At 34.8% G+C, this 24835-nt stretch overlaps 1 protein-coding gene across 6 annotated transcripts in view; it reads right to left on the bottom strand.

Annotated features, from left to right (window-relative positions):
- Window positions 1-24835, bottom strand: part of LOC113073324 (neuron navigator 2-like) — a 62811-nt gene that overhangs the window by 19184 nt on the left and 18792 nt on the right. For all 6 annotated transcript variants that reach the window (XM_026246231.1, XM_026246232.1, XM_026246234.1 and 3 more), the window contains 2 exons: window positions 20709-20831; window positions 3531-3660 (listed from right to left, as the gene is read on the bottom strand). In XM_026246231.1, coding sequence (XP_026102016.1) covers window positions 3531-3660; window positions 20709-20831 — 253 coding nt within the window. The remainder of the gene's footprint in view (window positions 1-3530; window positions 3661-20708; window positions 20832-24835) is intronic.

The raw sequence follows: 24835 nt of genomic DNA, 5'->3' as shown, positions 1-24835 counted from the left end.
TCATCATATTTGAGAGTCCTTTGTATTAACAAAATAAAAATAAACAAAAGGACTCTGGACTTATATGCACAAATATATAATTAAATGTCTTTATTGACTGAGATACAAAATCCTCACCGACAGCTAATTTGCAACTCATTTATAAAGCAACACCATCAACAGCCATCAGAAAATCGGATTATGCGATAAAAGAGCCAACTGGTCCATTACATGACATTGTAATGTATGTATCCAAGAATACATCACCCCCTTTTAGAAAGCTGTTGTTCAGCTGCTACTGAAAATCCTCATGAAAATTACTGCCAGGGAAAGAATGTTAATAGCCTCCAGTTGTTATCAGGCCAATTCCAAAACATTGTTATCTCAACGTCGATACAATAAATCCTTCCTCCACTTCAGCCTCAAGAATGAGGGGAGACTATACAGGGAAAAAGTACAAGGGTGTGGAAGTGAAAGCTGGCAGATTTTTGGCTTCGGATGCACTTTTGGGTCATGGCACTAATCTCTTTGAATTTGAAATCATGTTTATGGCCATTAGAGTTTAAAATGATCTATGTTACTTAAAATAAAACAAATGTTAACTTAAAAAATTAAATAAAAAAACGTATTAAACGTATCTAATTTCAGCTAGCCGAAGCAATATTTTTTCCATACAGTTTAAATTGTTGTAGTAAAAACCCGATTCCAAAAAAGTTGGGACACTATACAAAATTGTGACCACGCAGTATGTGGTCTGGCATTGTCATGTTGGAAAATGAAAGGTCTTTCCTGAAAGAGACGACGTCTGGATGGGAGTAAATGTTGTTCTAGAACTTGGATATACCTTTCAGCATTGATGGTGCCTTTCCAGATGTGTAAGCTGCCCATGCCACACGCACTCATGCAACCCCATACCATCAGAGATGCAGGCTTCTGAACTGAGCGCTGATAACAGCTTGGGTTGTCCTTGTCCTCTTTAGTCCAGATGACATTGCATCCCAGTTTTCAAAAAATAACTTTACATTTTGATTCGTCTGACCATAGACAGTCCATTTTAAATGAGCATTGGCCCAGAGAAAACGCCTGCGCTTCTGGATCATGTTTAGATATGGCTTCTTTTTTGACCTATAGAGTATTAGCCGGCAATAGCGAATGGCACGGTGGATTGTGTTCACTGACAATGTTTTCTGGAAGTATTCCTGAGCCAATGTTGTGATTTCCATTACAGTAGCATTCCTGTATAGCCCCTTTCACACTGCACGTCGGACCCGCAATATTCCCGTAACATTGCCTGGTCGCCTTCTGTGTGAAAGCAACCACGTCCCGGAATTGATTACCGAATCGAACCCGGGTCGGGAACATAGTAACATTGCGGTAATCGATCCGGAACGAGCGCTGTGTGAACAAAAGCCAGATCTAATTCGGTATCGAAGTGATGACGCGCGTTATCGCGCGACTTTTTTACCGGCTGTTTTGAAGGAAGATCAACATTCGCGACGAAAACATATGTGCAAACTGTAATGAAGCAGAGATCAGTTAGTTCCTCACTTTCCGCGCTGACGCCGAGATCGTTTGCTTGCTTCAGTTTAAGTATAACGTGCCGAGCTTTGTCGACTCGTACATTACACGTCACGCGCTGATGTCACGTGTCGTTACGGGATCTTCAAGGGTTGTGTGTGAAAGCACGCACATATACCGGGTCATCACTGGCAGTGTGAAAGTGCCAAATCTAGCGACCAGGAAACAATTACAGGAACACTTTACCCCTGTATTTGCCGGAATGGCAGTGTGAAAGGGGCTTATGTGATGCAGTGCCGTCTAAGGGCCGAAGATCACAGAGATCCAGTATGGTTTTCCGGCCTTGACCCTTACGCACAGAGATTGTTCCAGATTCTCTGAATCTTTGGATGATATTATACACTGTAGATGATGATAACTTCAAACTCTTCAAACTCCAAAATGAGCCAATAGTTGGCATGACATTTCAAAATGTGTCACTTTCAACATTTGATATGTCATCTATATTCTATTGTGAATAAAATATAGGTTTGAGATTGGTAAATTATTCCATTCCTTTTTTTACTCACAATTTGTAGTGTCCCAACTTTTTGGGAATCGGGTTTAAATAAAAACTACAAATAATAATAATAATAATTATTAAAAGGACTTATTTAAAATGAAAACAAAAACAGTCATACAAATCTAATTAAAAAAAAAAACTATTACTAAACAGTAACAAAAACAAATCAAAAACAGACGGAGAAAAAAAACTGTGGAGATAAATATGGAACACTGAAGATAAATAAGGTAATATATTTCACTTTTAAAAACTAACAACAATGCACAAACCAATAAGCCACAGGTTTGGATAAAGTTACTGGCATGCAACTCAGTGTGCCACATCTGGATTTAAAGCGCTCATCTTGCTAGAACAGGCGAGACAGACGCTCCATGTTTGCATCACTGTACTGGCCCATTTGCTCAGCATATGTTAACCTGCTTTGAGCTTGTAAAGATGATCAATCACTGGGGCACAGTTGAGTCAGTCCGCTGACTCACACTCACAGAGACTGCACAGGCCAGTTCTGATAAAGGCCCACCAATGTTTCATTGAATCAAAAGGGACAATGAAGCAACAGAACTGCTCCCAAAGCAGTTCTGTAAATGTGCAGGTCTGTTTTTGATTGCATATAATTATAACCAGAGATGACGAATCAAATTAAGGGCCTTTTTAACAGTTCAGTGAGATATTTATAAGGCTACTACATTTCCCTGTTTCTTTACATGGGTGTTTCTTCAAAGTCAGGCAACTTTTATGCCCCAAAGTCTTGATTTGTATTCAAATGAACAAATTTAAGATAAATATAGAGCTTTTATATAAAGGTCTAAAAAAGTTTACAATGCATACATCATTTATGCTATCGACAAGTACTAAATTAACCAATATTTTAGTGAAAAATTCAATGAATTAAATGATAAAATAAATGTAAATATCTATTTAAAAATCGTAACTTTTTAAAATTTATACCTGGCCACTAATGATATTTTATATTCAAATAATATTAGAAAGATTTCTATTGTTTTATAACGGTCCCAATTATCGTCCGAAATTTTCGTACATTAAAAAATAAATACGAACTCGCATTGTGTTAATCACGCTTACAAACCTCAGAAACTTTAGTCCGTCATAAAAAAAAATAAAAAATTCGGACCAGGTTTGATTTTCTGTGTTTTCACATCAATAGCAAGCATTTTGATAGGAAAGGATGACAAATACGAAAACAAATAAAATACAAATGCATACAAAAAATTTCGGACTCTTAACAATTTCAATCTCAACACATGAAGATCCATAATATAAATATGAATTATTACCTATTTAAAATAACGACATAGACAATCAGATAAAATAATACAACTATTTTAATTTATTTTGTGAAAATAATTTCTATAAATAAAACCTGAATCATGTTTTGAAGTTGTTTCTCATGTCAACTTCTGCAGATGTTTGTGATTCTGTAGACCATGAGGCTCTGGTTTCAGTGACTGACCTGTTCATCCACGTCTCTGTGTGGGACAGATGGGGTGTTGACGTAGGAGCTAAGGGACGAGCTGGTGTTGAGGTCATCTGTGTCCAAGGTGTCACTGATCCCGCTGCTGACTGAGCTGCTGTCGTCCCAACTGAGAACAAAAGAGGAAAGAGAGAGGAACAGTCATTTCTCTACATTTCTGAGGGACAAGATATCAATAAAGTGAAAAAGCACTGCAAAAGACAAAACAGAATTCATGGATGCGTACTAATATGTAAATGCAGATTTAAAGAGTAGGAATGGAAGGAAAGTTAGACCAAAAAACAGCATCTGTGGAGAGCCATGAAGTCTGCACCGGGACAGTCTGAGCATAATAACCTGCATTCCCATCATGCTTGAAACATTAGGCGCGTCTCTCTGCTCCTCAAAACTTGTTTTAATTAGCTCTGCGCCTCAAATTCTCAATGCGCTCTGCTTTGCTTTCCCCCATTTCCCACAGTGCTCCTGTCTGACGAAATCCATTAGGATGCTCAGCAGGGTTCAACCAAAATCATATGGGCCAAAGACACGACTGGTTAATGGAAACACACAGTTGTGAAATTGAGTTGTGTGATTCTACATTTTATTGACAAATCATACAATTTTAGCTCAAACCAGTCAAAGGTTGTTGTTTTGTTCTTTGACAACAGGACAATAACACAATTATCAGTTTCTATAATCAGGCTAAAAACACTTTCAGGCATATGTATTTTTAACATATAGGTATATTATATTTTTTATCCTATTCAAATTCAAAAGTTATGGCTAAAATGCTTATATATATATATATATGTTTAATTGTTATTCATTTATTTATTTGAAATCTATCTTTTTTAACAGTCACACGTTTTCCTACTTTATCTAAAATTTGAAAATTCGAAAATAATTGTATTTACTTTATTTGAAAATAACAGAAACCACAATTGTGCTACTCAAGATGAAATAAGGCTTTTTTTTTACAATATTGATAAAAAAATAAATAAATTCGTAAGCATTAAAAAGATCTGAAAGACAGAGAAAATGTTATTTGGTGAAATGAATGTAATGTGGGTGTGTAAACAGGAAGTCCCTTCATGCTAGTTGCCAAACTCCCACAAGCCACCAGTTTAGGCCACTCCAGCCTTGAGCGATGCTAAGAGAACTAGCTTAAGCAACTCTGTGTTGCAACAAAACGTCTTATCATCACCTAAGATACCACCTAATCCTCCTCATTTCTCAGGATCATTCAGGCAAACAAACCAGCCCATAAGCTCATTCACAAGCAGTCATGAATCAAGAGAGGCGTGTGTTCAAACATCCACCGGCTGAATAGATACTTGTTTTGATACGAGCAAAGTCCCCAAAGCTCACGTCTGTCATAACTGACTCAACATAACTGGCGTGGAAGGACGTCTGTGGTTCCTGTTTTAATGAGCTGTGAGAAAGTTGGTCCCATTGGGGCTATTTGTCATTGAGAGCTCTCACACTCACAGTGCTAATGTGTTTGTCTGCTTGAACGTCTCTGCTTAAATGATCTGCTTCATTCATCATTTGCCATATGCTGTCAGATGCTATAGATGGCGAATGCAAACAAATACCGAAAAAGCCCCCAAAAATGAAATGGAAAGAAAATAGACATGAATGAGTCACTTCTTCCTTTTTAAAGACGCCATGAAATCCATTTAAATGGATTCAGTCTTACTGAAAAGACAAAAAATATACTTTAATCAGTATACACTTTTAAAAAGCCAGAGTTATCCAAGGAAATGCATTAAAAATAATAATAATTATATATATATATATATATATATATATATATATATATATATATATATATATAATTATAATATAATAGAATTAAGTAAAAAAATAACTTTAATCAGATATACACTTTTAAAAAGTATTTGCCATCCAAATAAATAAATGCATAAAATACAACTATTTATTAAATATGAAAATATTATTGATATCAAAATAATTATTAAAACTTTAATTACAATTATTAAACATTTTCATTCTAGACTAAAAAAATAACATAGGTAACAATAAAAAATAACTTCATGTCAAATTTTTATGTTCTTTATATTTTTATACATTTTAGATTTATTATTATAATTTGTATAATAATAAAAGAAAATATATTTCATATATTAATAATTAAAAAATATAGATATTCATTAAAGATAATTTATTCATTGTATTAAAAGGATCAATAAAATGTAAAACCAGAACCATATAAAACTAGAAATATATATTATGTTCTTCTTCCAGAATGAGAATATATTTTTAGATAACATTAATAAATAATTTTTTCATAAACAGAATGACAAATACCACTTGTAATGAACTTGTAAAGATTTAAGGGGAAATTCTTTATTTAAAAAGTAAATACTATAGTTTAAATGTCAAAAGGCTATTACATTACATTAATTTAAAGCTTAAGCCTAGTCCCAGACTAAAATGTAAGTAATTTTCATCAATGCATTATTGCACAAATTTCACAAATGCATCAATGCATTATTGTCTCAAGATGCACACCAGTAAGGTTTTACTTTTAAGGCTTGTTTATAAACATTGCTAAAATGTCTTAATTGAGCTGTGGCCTAATCCTGGCTTAACCTAAACCTGTCTGTGAATTTTTTTTTTAAGTTAGACAGTAGAACAGTCCAACATATTATTTTCGTTTTGACGAGCATGTCAACCTCTCTGATCTTCACAACAACAAAACAAAGTTCTGAACAGCCACACAATACATCATACATGAAAGAGAGAGAAGCAGAGCGGGTGGGCGGCAAAGAGGGTAGAGGTGGGTCAGAAAGTGGTACTTTTATAAACATTCAAAGAATGCATCGTTCTGTTTCTTTCTTTCCAATATAATCCAAAGACATTCCTCTTGCTTTGCCCAAGTGCAAACCAGCCCAAAATAGAAGGGGAGTGTGCAATATATTGGTTCCGAAAGAGGCATGGAATACAAACAAAGGAATGTTTTTAGGAATATTTTGGGTGCATTAAAAGCACAAAACAGAGTTAGAAATTGAAGAATAATTGAATAATTACTTCTACAACCACTCAGATGAAAATATTATGGCACAATCCTTCAAAACTCATGCATTCTCACTTAAAATGAGACAAAAATTGGATCTGGCTTCATTGCAAATCTGAGCACAATAATTGAGATCTCTTTAAAAACTGCACTGGTGAGATTTTTTGAGACATGTTAGTTCAGTACACCAAGCCAAAGGAAAAATCCACAATAAATACCTATTGCAGATTTTTCCTGTAGTAGTCCATCCACCTCATGTGTTAATTACCAGGTCTTCTGCACCTAATGCACTATCCGTTCTGAATGATTTGTTCACAACTGAATCAGTTCTTGAGTTCAAACCACAGCTTTCCAGAGATAGAGATTATATGTGAATAAAATGGTTTTGTGGCTATTTTAGGGATTGATATCTTCAGTCAGCATTCATCGTCATAGCATTAAAAAAGTTTGACAAATTTTCATTACAAGCTTCACAGATGAAAAAGTCATTCAGGTTTCAAATAACATGAAGGTGAATAAACAATGATAACATGTTATGTTTTAGTTCAATGGAATTAAACAAAAGCCTTCAGTTGTGAAGACTCTCACTGCGGTCTAGGTAAAACAATTAAAGAGGCGAATCATGCAGTCAAATGTCCATAAAACAGACACCCGTCTGAGACACTTTGAATAAAAACGGTAGAAATGCTCTCTGTCACACCTGCTTTCCACTGTCTCTCACCACCATCAACAACATTCGCTAATACGTTTGAGTTAATATTATGAATCAGCAAATTAATTACCAGTGACAGAAGACACAGGCCTGACAAGACCAAACACACCGTCCCAAAACAACCTGTCATCTACCGCCGTAGTCAAACACGTGCATGCAGAAACAGTGGCCCCGGCCTGGCCCACGCCCCTCCCCCGGCTGGGACATTAGATTAGTGTCAAGCCCCAAAGAAGTAAAAGCATATAGGGGGGTTGATCCACAGGGCAGGAATTTTTTTTTCTTATTATTTTTTTTTCTAAAGACCTGTTATTAGAAGAGCAGCGTGGACTGCACACACTGCCCCGTCCTGTTTGCTTTGGGTGGCCTATCAATTAGTTCTGCAAGGATACCCATCTCTACAGCAACCCCAGCCCTGTTGCCAGGCATTGTGGGAGATCAGGAAAGGTACTTTAACCAGAAACAGCAAGAAATTTAAGTGCATTGGTCATTGAAAAGCTTGTTGATTTGAGAAAAAAGTTTGTGCTGTGGTGGTTTTAAAAGTTACATTTAAATTACAAAATTACACTACTGTTCGAAAGTTTGGGGTTGGTAGGATTTTTTTCCTTTTTTATCTTATGCTCATAAAGACTGCATTTATTTAATCAAAAATACAGCAAAAAGAGTAATAATATAAAATATTATTGTAATTTAAAATAACTGTTTTTTTATTTGAATATATTAAAAATATATATTTTTAATAGCAAAGCTGAATTTCCAGCAGCCATCACTCTTCAGTGTCACATGATCCTTTAGAAATCAGATTAATATACTGATTTGCTCAAGAAACATTTCTCATAATTGTCAATGTTGAAAACATTGTGGAGTTTTTGGAAACCGTAACACGTTCTTTTTCCATGATAATTTGCTGAAAAGAACGTTGAAATGAATAGTACTTATTTGAAACAGAAATGTTTGTAAGATTACAAATGTAAAAATGTAAATGCCCTGTTTCCAGCCTGTCACTTTTTTATTTAAAGCATCCTTGCTGAATAAAATGATTCATTTATTTTTCTTAAATCTTACTGACCTCAGACGTTTGAACGGTAGTTTATTCAAATAAGTAATACTGACAAAACTGTGACAGTGCGCTAAATTTTGAGCTTATCGATAGCAAAGAGCAGGGAAGATGTTTTTTGACGCACCTGTAACAAACCAGAACAAACAGTCCTCAGTGTTATAAAAATAGATAGTGCTTAAATTGTGGCTCGGATGGTCAAAGCATTTAAGATGGTATACATTTAAGAAAGATGACAATCACTATCTTAGACATTTACTCTAAAATTCCAATCCTTAATCAGTGCATCCTTTTCTTCAATAAAATAAATGTACATGAGTTTCACTTGTTTAATCATTATGGATGTATTATTTGTATTTATTAATTAACTACAATTATTGGCATTATTTATATATATATTTGTATATAAAAGGTAAATGTAATATAAATGCATTAAATGTTTATTTTATTCCAAAACTAAAAAAACAAAAAACAAAAAAACAATGTAAGAATAGTAAAGTGGTGTCACCACACACCTTTCTCTTCCACACTCAGGCACTCGCACAAAAACAGTCCCACGTGGCAAAGCAACTTTCCACCTTATAAATCCTTAAACAAAGAAAATTCCTCCTCTCTACCTCAGATTGACGGAGCCGGGCTGCAGAATTCCCTGGCAAGAGCTTGGTCCCGGGACATCCAGCGAGAAGCCGCTAAAGTTTGGCTGGGTGGCAGGCAGCTTCATGAGTAAAGCTCCACTGCACTCCTTCGCTCGCTCTACCTTTCACTGCTCTGAGAGAGAACAGAGTCTCCCCAAACACACACACACACACAAACCCAGCAGCCAACCACAAGCTGAGGGGAGCGGCTTTACCAACTGAAGGAATGGTAATCTGATCACAAAGCAGTCTTTAACCCCAGCAGAACTTCAAAAAGAAAAGGGGTGTTGACTCTATAAACTGGTCTCAGAACAGAGAAGGATTAGAAAGAATTTCAAGATTTTAATTAAGCTGAATTATTCAACTGTAATGAGCTACAGTTTAAAAGCAAATTGGGTTTTGAAGTGGTCAAAAAACCTGCTAATATCAAGTGTTTATCTTTCAAAGATCAGGTACATCTGACCAAGTGATTTCTCACAAATCAACCTAAAACATCAACTTTGTGTCAGAAGTTAGTAAAGTTAAAACAAATAAGACAATTATTAAGAAAACAATTGTTATATGTTATGAATGTGAATAGAAGTGGCCAACTAAAATATTGAATGGCCAATGCTGATAAAAACATCACTTGTTTTTATTATTATATGTGAAAATATTGAACAAAAAACAATGATATTTAAATAATTAAATGAAAAACTGTCTATACAATGTTTTTTAGACCCAATCGACTTTCATTGTAAACATAAAAACACTTCTTTAAAATATCATCTTTTATCTCCACATAGAAGTCTGGAACAGCATAGGATGAGAAAATGAAATAATTGAAGTTATTTTAATATTGTTTAAATAATATTATTCTTTTTTTTTTTTTTTTTAGTAATTTTGCTATGTGCTTTTGTCAGTTTAATTGTTTTTTTGTAAGTATTTCTATAGCTTTAATTTTCATTTTATAAATCTTTATGAACATATATAAATCAACATTTTAATGTTTCCTTTTTTTTCAAGTTTCGCCAGTTAGACGTTTAACTTTTATTTCTACTTAATTTCAATCACCAAAGATGATGTTTAATAGATTAAGCTAGCAATAGCAACATAAAAAACATTTGAAATAAAAACTAATGTGTTTTCTTAAATTGGTGTATCCTCTCAGCGGGACAGGTTTGACAGTCACCGTCTTCACATGAGTTAGATCTGGACATCTGGGTTGCGTCGTAAATGCCAGGTGACTTTACAGGTTTGAAGCAAGGCAGGTTCCTACATGAAATGTGTTTGTGTGTAAGTATCAGTGTATGTGTATGTGTGTGTAGCTGTGTGAAGGAGTAATCTCCTTAAGCATACCAACTTCTGTGATAAGTTATGGCTTAAGTGTGTTTTTACAGCTTGGAAGCATAGTCCACCGTGATACGAGTGTGGGAATCCATTTTCGGTTTACATTTCTGTCTGTCTGGAGTTTAGCGGGTGGCTAGCTTGTGGCTAAAGGTACATGAAGTCAATAAGTGACTGACCTACAGACTTCACCAAACCCTGGCCAATTAGTTCATTCCACAATGCTTCACATTCTCATGCCCTGTTGTTTACAAAAGTTTTTAAGGGTCACATCCCATAGTTAAAGGTCAAGCTGCCTTAATCCTTTGTGGAATATCCTGCTAACCGAGAGGCAATTTTGTTGCGTTTGCCAAAACAGCAAACAGTGTTTTTGGCCTCAAACGTTGGCAGACAACTTTGCGGGCAAGTGAGACCTTACATATGTAGCGCCTGAGCTTTTTTCGTATACAAAAATCCATAAAAACAGAGGTAGACGCTAATCTTGTTAGCGTTAAAACCATTGAAAGTGCAAATAGATGTCTAGAAATTTTGAGGAATGTATATATACAGCGTGACCAGAGGTTTCTTTCTTCATAGAGCAGTTTTGAGCATGTGACTTCGTATAATAACACAGAGGTAGACAGAAAGAGAGAGACAGAGATTCCAGCCCTCGTGCCCAAACCTTTGCCGCCAGACATTTGTAATGACAGAGCTGCTAGTGAGCGTGAGGAATTCGGAGTACTTTCTTTTTCTATCCCGTCCGCATTCCCTCTCTCCTTCATCTTCTTCAACAAATAACAAAGATGACAACTTTTCACGTCTCACACTTCGGTTGTGTTAGTGTTGGTTTTCCAGGGAACCGCCGAGCATGATTTGCATTGTTTTGAATATGGAAAAAAAGGTTAAACGTGCAAGGCAAATATAAGCACCTTGACACAACACGGTAAACTTGCCGTTCCTAAAGAAATGTGCTTGAAAGGCAATGTATAATAAAAGAAAAAACATTATGACCAGCAATGACCAAATATGATCAATAAGTAAATACCAAGTCTACATTTATTTGATCTAAAATGTAGTAAAACAGTAATATTGCTAACAGCTATTAAAATTTAAAGTAACTGTTCTTTTTTTATTATTTAATCTGGTGATGCAAAGCTGAGTCTTCAGCATCTTTAATCCATTCTTCGGTGTCACATGATCCTTCAGAAATCATTTTAATACACTGATTTGGTACACATGAAACATTTATTTCTTCTTCTTTTATTATTATTATCTTTGTTGAAAGGAGTTGTGCTGCTTAATATTTTGTCCTTTGAATATTAGAAAGTTTAAAAGAACAGCATTTATTTGAAATAGAATTCTTTAGAAACTTTATAAAGGGTTTGGTGTCTGATACTGTATTTACACTGAGATTAAACATAAGTAATATGCGATTTGTATGGAGTGTAAATCGCATGAATAATCGTGGACAGATTTCGAGAAAACTGCTTTTGCCAACAAGCTTGAAGGAGAAAAAGGTGCGTAGAAAAAGTAGTATAAGTCTCACCTCACAAAATATGGCCAACAAAAGTCATTTAAATAAGATGAAGATATATATCGATAGAGATAGAGAAGAGCTTCAGTGTTGCTCAAATGGGTCTGTAGGAGCCATCAGGATACAGAAAGAACATGACAATTTCTCCATTGTTGTTCTCTTTCCTTCCTGTGTTTCCTGTGTCACCCCTTTGTTTCCATTTCTATGTGTTCTTTTGTTGCAAATACACATGCCACACTGAAGCAACACAAAAACTCTCTTTTTCTCACTTTTGTATTACTACTCACACTGAAAAATGTAGCTAAATGAATATCATCGCAACTTTTAGTCAGTTACTCCTCATCACTGCATACAGAATCCATGTATATGGCTTATTGTCCCTCTCTTTCTCTCTCAGTCTCACACACACACACACACACACACAGTAGTGTGGGGGATGGGGGACTCGTGTGTTGATGGATATCCTCCTCCCTCTGTCTTTCAGTCTATTTTTCTGTTTCTTTTCTTTTCTCTGTCTCTCCATCTCCTACTTCCTGTTCTCTGGCCACATTTGCATGTGAATGGGTCACTGGGTGTGATGGCTGTGCTGAGTGATTGAGATCATTGTCTCAAGCATCTAACTAGCACTGTTAAAGGTGCTTTTCTTCCCAGCAAAACCACACTGTCTGCGAGAACACTTTCAGAATCTACCAAGCTGCAAACCAGCCAAGAGTGATGTTCCCGATTTAAGGAAAAATCACAAATGGAATCTCACTTGATTATATGAGATGAGTTGGAGATGTTTTTCTGGAAGAAAGACCTCACGTGTCTTCTCTAAAGTTTAGAGAGATCTTAACAATGTTGCAAAATAATTCTAGGAAGGATGATAGGAGAAGAAACAATTTGAGACAAAGTTGATATAAAACATATCTCAGTATACTTAGAAGAGTTCTCAGTGTTCTTAGGAAAAGTTCACCCAAAATGAAAAATGTCTGAATATGTGCTCACCCTTAAGCTATCCATCCAAGATGTAGATGAGTCAGTTTCCTCATTGTAGCAAATTTGGAGAAATTTAGAATTGTATCTACTGCTCAGCAAGGGTTCCACTGCAATGAATGGGTGCCGTCAGAATGAGAGTCCAAACAGCTGATAACATCTCGATAATCCACAAGTAATTCACATGACTCCAGTCCATCAATTAACATCTTGTAAAGACAAAGCTGGGTGTTTGTAGTAAACAAATACATCATTAAGATGAATGTAATTTAAAACCATTGCTTCTGGTTACAATATGAGTCCTCTATCCAAAATGCTAAATTCTCCATTAAAGAATCATTTCATCTGAATCAGGAGAGAAAATGCTCAGATCGACCACATTTACAAGTGAAACAGACCATTTCAAAACGAATATGTGAGAGGATAACAGGATGGACTTTTTCACCGCAAAAAGCATTATTTTCTATATCAGCTGGACTCTCATTCTGATGGCATCCATTTGTGAGTCAAACTACATCTTGGATGGCCTGGGGGTGATAACATGAGCAAATTTTTCATTTTTTATTGACCTATTCTTTTAAGAAAGAGCAACTTTACCGTAACAATTCCCACCAAATGGTACGGTACCAACCAGAAACTTGTGTCTCCATCGGATGAGAAACCACAGAGCATTGGCTGCCAGTCATGTGTTGTATGTATAGACTGCGGTAAAGGAAGTAGCTGTTTCCTCAGATGTCAGATAAGCGTTCTCTCTTTCTCGTGTCCCATCCACTTAACTGTTTGGAGAGCAGTTCACTCTGTTGTGATTGTAAAGCCCCCCTCAGAGCCCAGGTTCACCCGTCCTAAACCACAGAGGAAGCAGTTCTCTCTTTATATCGCTTTCTACATCAATACCAGACGTGTCAAGCGCAAATGGACGGATGTTCTTTTTGTATCCTTTATTCACATTGAAACAACAAATATACTAATTTATTTCCTATTTCCAAAACATTTGTTTTGTATTTACCCAAAAGGTAAAGTTTCCAAATGTCTTGCCCCAACACGACAATAAAAAAAATAATTGCACGGGTGGCGGCTTAAGCAGCTTAAAAGTGAAGAACACTTCACATGCTGTCATTGAGTCTGTCCCGAGGGCTTAAGGTGAAAGATTCAGACTTGCAATCATTGCAGTCTTGGCTATGGAAGGGGTTAATGACTCAAGCGTAACAGATGACAATAGGCAGAGGTTGTGTCTCCCTTTGTGCTGGAATTCTGCTGGCAGACTTAAATGACTGTCTGGGTTTCATTCACTCATGTTACAAACTTACTAATAACAGGCCAGCAGGTTGCAATGACAATTTGCAAATGTGGAATATTATAAAATTAGGTCTGGCATTAATAACGTATTAATACATGCAGTTAATTGATGTTGCTAGAACATTTACCCACATTGTGTATAGCCTACAAGTCACATCTTATTATTTCATTCAGATATAAGCCTAATGCTGACGTAAAATGTTTACAAACATTATATAGTCTAGACTATTTCATTTCTCCTAACTCCACAGCAAATCTTTAAAATTGAACAGTAGGCTATTCAGATAAGAACAATAATTAAAAATGTAAGAAGCTATGCTATATGACAAGCCAGAATGAATTCATTAAGGCTAAAATGAAACCGAAACCAATGCTGGGTCTCAACACAAAAACAAATGTTTCCGTATTCGTTATGTAGCTATTTGAATGCCAAATATTACTTATGAAAAACCTGGTTTTGTAGCCTACTTCTCTTGCATTCCAATGTCCACGTAAAGCAAAATGTGTGCACAGATTTTTACTACATATTTAAACTGAGCAGTATGTTTTTTTCCATATGTTTGACCGACTGTATTTTATTATGATAATGAACAGGCTGCACTGTCAAGTTAGCAATGCTCAACTGTGTAGGGTGTGCGGCGCAATCACTTGTTTTTTTCCCTTCTAACAATGGAAACAACTACTCCTAGTCATAAAGATAATCAAAATTGTAAAAGGTTTTCTTTTATTTGTGTACATTCACAATAAAAACAAATCTTTGTGCTTTTATAAAATAAAGGAAAAATAAGATGCCACTTTCTGCCGTCTTGATTTCCTTTGCATAAACCGAAACTCTGCATTGCTACTGCAATCCTACTTGTTGCAAAGTCTTTCTTTCGATTTGTTAATTTATTATTTAAGTAAAATATATTTTTCGTATAGGCCTATTTATTCGTTATATAGCCTAGCTGCAGGTGTGTGATGTGATGCAACCTGAATCTTCATGTTCTGTTGTTTGCTGCTTTTTGCACAAGTAAAATGAATCCCTGGAAAACAAATGTTAGTATTTTTAACGGGTCACAGACACTTATCACTTTTAATTTAATTCAATTATAATTAAAAATAATCTAGTTGATTAACAGTACAAGAACTATAACTGTTTAACAATAACTGGTTAACAAGCGTCGGTTGTTGGTTAAGAGAAATAACTGAAATTAACATCCCTACTTCTTGTGATGTACACAGCTCTTCTTCAATCATTCAGTCCATTTTACCCCAATTTCTGCAAGCTCACAACCACCTATATCTATCTATTTTAAGTGCAATGCATGTCACAAAAACAAATCCACTAATGATGGATAGAACCAATTCCCTGCCCTACATTATTTCTTTTTCAATAATCTGTTAGACTTCGATGTAGATCACAATATGGAAGGAAAAAATATGTTACTACTTCTGTTATATTGCAACTTTTAGATGCTATTTATTTTGATTTGACCCAAAGATAAAAATAAAAATAAATACATAATAAAAGCTTTAGTAATATTAATAATCAAAATAAAATGTAACTTTTATCGATTAAAAAGCCACCAAAAAAAAAAAAAAAAAAAAACTCTGCAAAACAAAATAAGCCACAACAACAAAAACAAACAAACAAAAACAGAAAATCTTATATAGCAAACAGCTAGATAAAAGCAAATGTAAATAGTTAACATTTGATCAGAAATGTTCAAGACCAGCCAAAAGTAATTGTATCTTTAATTACTGGACACACAAATACAAATGCACAGACACAAATACAAAAACAATTCAGCTGTCATCCTCAATAGCACACTTACTTCACTGCCTAAGTCTTAGTCCAGTCTCTCATGTCCAGTTCAGTCTTGCCCTCTCGTCATCTATTTGTATCTGCACTATACAATTACAGCTGATCACAGGGACACATATCAGATCCCTGAGAACCAGACACACCAGCACTATCAAAGATCCTAATCAGTCTCAGCCATAACACTACCGCCACTGTGCTCCTACTGCCGAGTCTGCGTGCGTGGAGAGGGGCCGGGGGTCTAGAGAAGCGTGAAAGTGGAGAGAGTTTTTTTCAGCCCTCCCATGCACTTAATGACTGTACCTGCTGGGCTATCATGAACAATAATGCTTGTTGGCAAAAGGCAAGTTGCCAGCTCATCTCTCCTTTTCTGTCTTTCTCCTGGTGGAGAGCACACTTGTGTAGGCTGAGGGTCCTACAGACTTCCGGTCACATAGGGAGAAATATGAATTATCAGCAGCCAAACAAAAATGGTGGGCACTTACAGAACACAAAATTGCTTTCTAAAGAAATATTAGCACAAGAAACTATTATTTTGTAACCTAAAAACAATGAGAGGAAAAGTAGCACCTTCAGTTCTATGTAAAACGCCTTCGGAAAAATATTCTACTGTAGGTTGCAATGCAAGTCATAAATCAAACCTTGCTTAAAGGGACATATCATTTCCATCACTCTTACATAAGACATACTCACATGCAAAGCTCCCTCCTCAGTGCATCTTAGCTACAAAAATCTCATTAAAAAACCATAATGGTGTTGACTAGGCTGATGTACTTAATATTTGCAAAATATATTTGCAATAACTTTAATTTGCAATGTACTGAATAGGTGCAATGCAATTCAGAGTTTTTAACTTAATTCTGCAAAAATTCTTTCTTTGAATCAGTTCAAACGTTTTTTTTGTCAATACTCTTTTCTTTTGTAAAAAAATAAAAAAATGTTTACAGGTAAGCATCTCTTTTCATTATGCAGGTCTATAGAAATTATAAATTTATATATGGATGAAATGATGGTTCCTCGCGGGGAAAAAAAGGATCAGGATATATTTCTAATGTCATCAAAAAGATGAAAAATATATTAACATAAAAGACAAAAAATATGTAAATGATCAAATAAAATTCTAACACTAAATAATATAAATAACACCAAACAACATATAGTAATTAAAATGCACAATTAAATAAACAAATAATGAAGGATATAAAATAAACAAAACAATTCATGATTGACTGATTTTTGATTTTACTTTGTAACAATTGCTGTTTGAATGAAAAAAAAAAAAAATCTGATCAAATATCAAAATATATAACCAAAAGAATGAAATATAGATTTAAATATAATAATATTTCAGCTGCATCACCCAGCCCTAGTTTGACATCACAACCACAGCTGCCCGTTTACAAATTTATGCATATTTAGTATTTAGCTACTTAGCCCACCCTGACAAATTAAAGTATAAAGTACGCTGGAAGACATAGGTTTGACAATCATAAAACAGAGGTTATTTACAAACCGAAGTGTTTAAGGTACAGTAATGTAAACTGATCTGACTGAATGCCTCACACCAAAGGCATTCATGTGCATTGAAATGAAGGACTGAAACCCACTGACCCACAGATGTGAGAGTGCAATATGGCACATTTCCTCTGTGTGTGGGTGTGGATTTGACCAGGACTCTGCTTTCAGTCCAGACTTGGCCCCCAGGCCCTTTTCTTCAGGGCGAGACGCCCCGATCAGGTTTCAGAGCCGTGTTTGAACTGTCTCAGCTAAATTACACAGTCAAACACAATGTAGCAGTCATCACAGACCTAAAACACGGACATCCCTCCACCGACAGGAAACTACACAGGGATTCAGACACCACATACTTGATACGACTGTCATTTTGGAAAATGTGTCTGCATTTCTATGCAAAATTATATAAAAAGGAGGAGGTCCTATTTCCTTTACCGCAAAAAAAGTTTGACATGGACATTACGTGGCAGATCAATAAAAAGACTAATAATGAGCTAAATCAATAAGCTAAATACTGACATTTAAATATATACTATTAATTTTTGTCTAAACAAATTAAAAATAAAACACAATCATTCATCTTAAAAGCTAAAATACTCTAATGAACAGAAATAAAATTTTATATTGATTTTGAGATTTGCTAAAGGTTACATTCAGTGTTTAAGCTAATTTTAAGTGAGCATTAGATGATGGAAAAGGGTACTAAAATAAGGGTAATGATGATTAAATATCCATTCTTGACCAATGCATTAAATTACTAAACACAGAATAATAATATATTTTTTAATTATAAATATTTGTATAATTAAATTTACTAAACACCTTTATTTTTATTCAATATAAATAAATAACATTTATTTTTTGTATTTATAAAAACACTAATAACCGATTCTAGTTATAGACCAAAATACCAAATAAATACAATTTATTATCTGCAAGACAAATATAGTCATAGCTAAACAAGACAAACCTTGATGGCTCTGAGACATCAGCTGAATTGAATCACCAGAGAGTTTGGCTTGTGTTCTGATCACAGGAATCTTGACCGAATTTTACAGTACAGCGCGAATAAATCAAAACAATCTTCGACAGCATCCACACAACCCAACTTTAAATTGAACACAGCTCCCTTATCGTTGGAATTTAAGTGGTTCTCGGAAGGATGCATCACTAAAGTTCGCACCGCCTCATCTTTCTGCACCGACCCGGACTTTGTTTTGGCAGATCTGATGACAAAGCAAGTCAAAATAACATGAACGAAAACACTTTTTTTGCACCAGCTGCTTTTGGAGAAAGAATCCACTAAATTATACATGACATCAAGCATTTCCAGTAAGAAAGAAGACAGAAAAGGAATTCCCATTGGATTCTCGCCATTCCTGCCCCAGAGCTACATTTCACAAGCTCTGAGATCATCCCTCCTTCACCTGTATCAATCTGGGCACTAAGACGATATCTTGACAGGTACTGGGCACAGAATCCCACAAAAACACCTGGCTGGGCTCAAGAAATTGACCTTATTTGGAGAACGGTGGATCTTACAGGGCTTGTCTGTAGGTCATCTGTCTTGACTTTCCTTATTTTATGCCAACATTTTGATCGACTGCTGTTTTATATGAGAGATGTTCTGCACTGACTTCATCAAGAACAGGGCAGGTTTGGTCTTGAAGAGTCAGACTTTTGATTACAGACTAAGTCTAGACCACTTTGCAGGACAGGACTGTCAGAGCTCAGTTTTGAAACATTTGAAGGTATAGTTCACCCAAAAATATCGTTTCAAACCACTTTTTATGCCACCTTGGTTATGGAAGTATCTTTTCCAATCATTTTTCCTATAGGTTTTCTTTTTTAAGTCTTGGGAAGTGGAAAGCCATTAACCGAATCAACCCGCTACGAGTTGAACCACAACATAAAAACAATTTGATTTGAATCATAAAATAAAAAAAAATCTGGAAAAAACATATACATACATAATGTACAAAACAGTGCACTTAAAGGGACAGTTCACCCAAAAATGAAAATGACCCCTCCCTCACCCTCAAGTCACCCTAGGTGTATATGACTTCCTTTTTTAAGATGAATACAATAGTAGTTATATTTAAAAAACTGGCCTGGCTCTTCCAAGTTTTATAATGACAGTGAATAGGGTTTAAGATTTTGAGGCCCAAAAGATGCATCCATCCATCATATAAAAGTACTCCGCACAGCTCTGGTGGGTTAATAAAGGCCTTCCGAAGTGAATCTGTGTGTTTTAGTAAGAAATATATCGATTTTTAAAATTTATAAACTGTATTTTCTAGCGTCTGTTAACTGTTGTGTGCGTGTTCACAAAGAAGAACAAGATGTGTAAAGGAAGCTCCAGTGGGAAGTAACGAATGTGGAAGCACAGAGGAGAGAGCAAAACAAAACACTAGATTTAGCTAAAAATCTGTTCCCTACGGAAAATATTAATAGGATTTTTAATAACAGAACCTGACAACATTGGACCCCACTGACTTTCATTGTATGGCAATTTTTCACACATTTTCTTTTGTGTTTTACAGAATTAAGAAAGTTTGAAACAGCATCTAGGCGAGTAAATGATGACATCAGTGGGCAGCTTATGATGATCACTAACAAAATCTCTTGCAAATATACTAGGAAAAAGAAAACAATTGGCAATTTTTCTTGTATTTGGGCTTCTTTCAGCTCCAATCCTTCCAGTAGCACAGTCTTGCAACATCATCTTACCTCTCCACCCACTGCCTTTTCATATCATTTCTTAGCCCATTTCTTCCAAATCCTCTCTCATGTGTTTGTTTTCTAGCTCTACATTTTTCATTTCCCTTTTTCAGGCTGACATTTCAGACATCTTTCTATTCTTAACTATTGACTCACAGCTCATCAGACTTATTTAATCATAAATATGTCAACCACTGTCAGCTCAGAGTGTGTTTAGTAAAAACACAGATGGATTTACATGTTCACAAAGAGTGTTGATGCATTTGAGGAGACACACCGCAAACAGCGAGGGATGTGGGACGCTAAACAGCCACAGGGCCTGCAGGACAAAGGCACACCGAACGTGAGAGCACAGGCATAAAGAACTGAATGTATTTCTAAACTGATCCATTGGCTGTTGTTGCCTTTGGCACTGATGAAGACAATGATCACTCTCTTCCTTTGTGAAGAAACAAAAGCAACCCTGTTACCCATCTGAAATCCTCAGGTACCAAACAGTCTCTGGCAATCAACATCATCAGAAAAAGAAAAAGAGTCTACAAAGTGAGCAAGTGCAGGTAACACAAAGGTTAAAGGTTAAGTCCTACCTATCAATATCATCTTGACTCTTGGGATTAAAGTGGTGAACGGTCCCTCTCACGCTGTTCATTCCATCGGAGACCCGGTTAACCCTTCTGGAGTACAGGCTGAGACCTCCATCTGTCATGTATCTGTAGACACACATAAATGCTGGTTCAGCACACAAATTGCAGGTCTAATGCAAAGTCTTCTCTTTAAATGAAGCATAAACAGGCCGTCTTGTATATATATATAGACACACACACACACACACACACACACGTAACATAACATGTAAAATCCTCAAAGCCAAGATATATTGTTAAACAACATTGTTTACATAGCCGAATCTTATAAATCCATATATATATATATATATATATATATATATATATATATATATATATATATATATATATATATATATATATATATATATATATATATATATATATATATACCATATTTCTAGAATAGATATATGCATATATGAAAATAAATAAAAGACACACACACACAAAACCTTTAAACGAAAGCAGCTATAAACTAGACCAAGTGCCTCATTTAATTTAACACCAACAATACCTAAACCAGCATGCAGGTCAAAATATTCACTCAGCTCACCAAAGGTCACAAGCTAGGACTGCGACCATCAAGAAAGTCTATCTGGTTTTACATGACCGTGTCTGTTGAATCTTATGGTGTGCTATTGTGATCTTACTATAAGTGCTTATCCATGTTCTTACTATCCCTTAGGACACACCGCACTGCAGTTGTGGGTTGGACTGCAGGCAGAAGTGGACAGGTGAGCTGTGTGGGACAGGACTTAACCTGAGGCACTAGTTGAATGGGTGTTTACTCCTTTAAACCGTTTAAGCGGATGTTCTAAACAGGTTCTCAAAAAAAAAAAAAAAAAAAAAAAAAAAGAGTAATTTTCCCTCTGGGGACAAGCAGTATTAACCAAACACTTCAAACTACTGCAGGGGAAGAACAGCGCTGATGACAGGGTGATCCGATTCCAGATAAGCTCGATGATTCAGGTTAATGTGATTTTTACCATATAACAGATGCACCTCTTGCACAACAGAACAACAAATTCAGCCATAGGACAAAATAATACTGAATAATATCTTGTTGCACTTTGCACTTTTATAATATCTTTGTTTTATTTACAATAATCTTTTTTTTTTTGTGATACAGAAGGCCTCATGATGAATTACAAACAAATTCCCAAATTATAATTTACTAATATTATATAATTAAAAGTTATTCTTGATGCATTTTTTTTTTTTTTATAAAGAGATGAATGTATTTTTAACAACATGTAATTTAAAGTAAATTCAATGTCCAGGTAAAAATAATATAAACGTTATTTTGAACATAAATTATCTGGTAGAATCCAAACTATTTCACTATATTTATTATTAGATTTAACAAGAAAATGACATGTTTTGTCCTGTAAAATACATTTTGTACTGTTAAACTGTCCTGTTTATAAAAGTAAAATAAAAAAAAGGTAATACTTTAGTTTAATGATCAGTTCTTACTCTTAACTATATGAGCATGCATATTACTAGCAGTTTGGCTGTTCATCAGTATTTGTGAAGCAAATATTAATGTCCTTATCTGCACCATATTCTAGATACCTTATGCATTCGTGAATATCTGTGTATGTGTGTGTTTGTGTGTGTGTTTCATCTTGTTTAATCTAATATAATCTAATAAATGTTAACATACACTAACATTAACACTTTTTGACTATCACATTCTTAAGCATTTTCCCATTATCAGCTTTGTTGATTGTAATGGGAGTGAGTTAGTTTCGGTTGTTAAGTTTGCAGATGTTCACAGATTCTGAAGATGTCTTAACAGACACGCATCCTTTAGCTTAATCTCTCATTTCCTGCGGTGAAGCAATCAGGTGACGCCCGGAGCGGCTGACTAACCTGTCGGGCACGCTAATGATTTAAATAATTCACTTCAGGTAATTAAACACTACATGAATCATCAGGTGCGATTCAGAGCAGAAAAATCGGAAGTCAGTAAATATGAATTTCACAATCGTGTGCTTGCTTAATCATCTTTTTCAAAACATCTATCAAAGGTTTAGCAACTAGTGGGGCGAAGATATTAAATTTGGTCTATTTTGTTTATTGTAACTGTAAATGTGTTTAGTAGATTTACATGATCATTTAGCATAGGCCTACTAATTAAACTGAAGGATTCAAATGTATTTTCTTTTAGCATATATCCTCTGTGACCTTTGGCAACAGTCTTGTCACAGAACATGTATTTGGTAAATAATTGCATGGTAGTACCATCATCTGATACGATCAGTGAACTATAGCAACATCATTGTACTTTTTGTAGAGGTTATCTATGATTGTGAATAGTGTCTGCATTTAATGTTATGACTGGACAATATTTCCTATTCTTTAGTTCTCTGACAGGTGTTTCACTGGGAACAACGGCTTCTGTTTAACATTGGTTACTGAGTAACAAAACTTGCTAACATTAGTTCAACCAGTTAAACACTCTGCCCCAGTGAGATTATTCATATGCCCTGACCTGGTGACCCACTGCAAGTCACTCAACATCAGTCTTGACAGACATTGTACATTAAAATAAGAAAATTACTCCTGTTTTCTAGAACATCAATTTAAAAAAAAAAAATAATTTTTCACTTTCTATACTCTCTGTTGACATTTCCAAGGCAAAATAGGCTAGGAAAAATACATGATAATAATCGGTTCTTGTTTTGTACTAATATTTTATGTAAATATTTAATAAAATTTTTAATTATAAATAAAATAAAACGGGTTTTACCAAGAAATTGCATCTACATTTCTATGATTACGAATAAATAAAATTTTCAATTTCTAAATCATTAGAAATAATCTACATATTTTTATACAAATCATTTAAAAGGTTTTACAAATAATATAAAAAATAAATGTTTTATTAATAAATAGCATCTACATTTCATTTGGATTAAATTGTTTCTCATCCAATGTTTCTCGACAAATTAATTAGAGTTTTTAAAAATAATAAAAATACAATAAAATAAAATAATCAGGTCCCATCCTACACATCTACTACAAATATTTTATTTTATATTTAATTATTTTATTAAACAGTTTTTGCATATGAATAAATATATATTTTTTTAGTTTAAGTAATAGCATACACATTTCAAATATCACTATAGAAACTGATTCAGATCCTGTTTTTTCCTACAAATTATATACTCAGATTTACAAATAAAATAAAATTAATGTTTTATAAAAAATAAATTAAGTTGTTTCTCATTCTAAATGTTTCTAACTGTTTTCCTGCCAATTATTTACTCAGTTTTAATTAAAATGTACATTAAAAACAAATTGGACCAAAAAAAAAAAAAAAAAACCTGAACTAAAAAAAAAGACAGAATAAAACTTATTCTTGATGGATATAAACAATACTCTCTCTACATAATCTCCCACAAAACATAGTTAATTGCTTTGTATGTTGTCTGATTATTCAAACATGTAACTAAGTTAAGCTAGTAAAAAGGCACTAATCCAAACCAAGACATCAGGTTTTAGAAACCAAATTTGCTGTAAGTACCCAATGTTGACTGCGCTTCAAAATCCATCCATATATGGTCTAAGTAATTGGGCTTAAAAGCTTTTTCAACTATGATCGAATGTCTCGCAAAGATTTTCTTGTGGTGACAGAATCACTCTACTGGAATTCAGCACTGAGCAGAAGGAATATGAGAATCCAATAAAAGGTGCCTGTCTGATTCCTGTTTGAACAGGACTGGGGGAAGATTATGCACGACTCTGTGTGTACACTGCTACATGTGCTGTGTTTGTAGATTTCGTCGCATTTCCAAATTTGGATGGAACCTCATATCTCTTCCACAGGGTCAAAAGGTTGCACATTTTCAGATATTCACCCACTCTCAGGATTCAACCATGAATATTTCCCATGACCCCTGACTCCCTTCTTCTTACCACAGGCTACATGTTGCGTTTTCATGTCCTACTGACAGACATATGAACAAAATAACTGCTAGCATGAAAAAGCTTCAGGGGCTTTTAAAGTATTGTTGCACAGTAGTGACACTCTAATGTACACATTTGTGTCAGGAGCTGCTTCAAGCAACATACAG

Source organism: Carassius auratus, unplaced genomic scaffold (assembly GCF_003368295.1).
Source record: "Carassius auratus strain Wakin unplaced genomic scaffold, ASM336829v1 scaf_tig00011930, whole genome shotgun sequence".
NCBI lineage: Eukaryota > Metazoa > Chordata > Actinopteri > Cypriniformes > Cyprinidae > Carassius > Carassius auratus.
The sequence above is the reverse complement of the archived record's forward strand: the minus strand, read 5'-3'. Positions and strand labels throughout refer to the sequence as shown.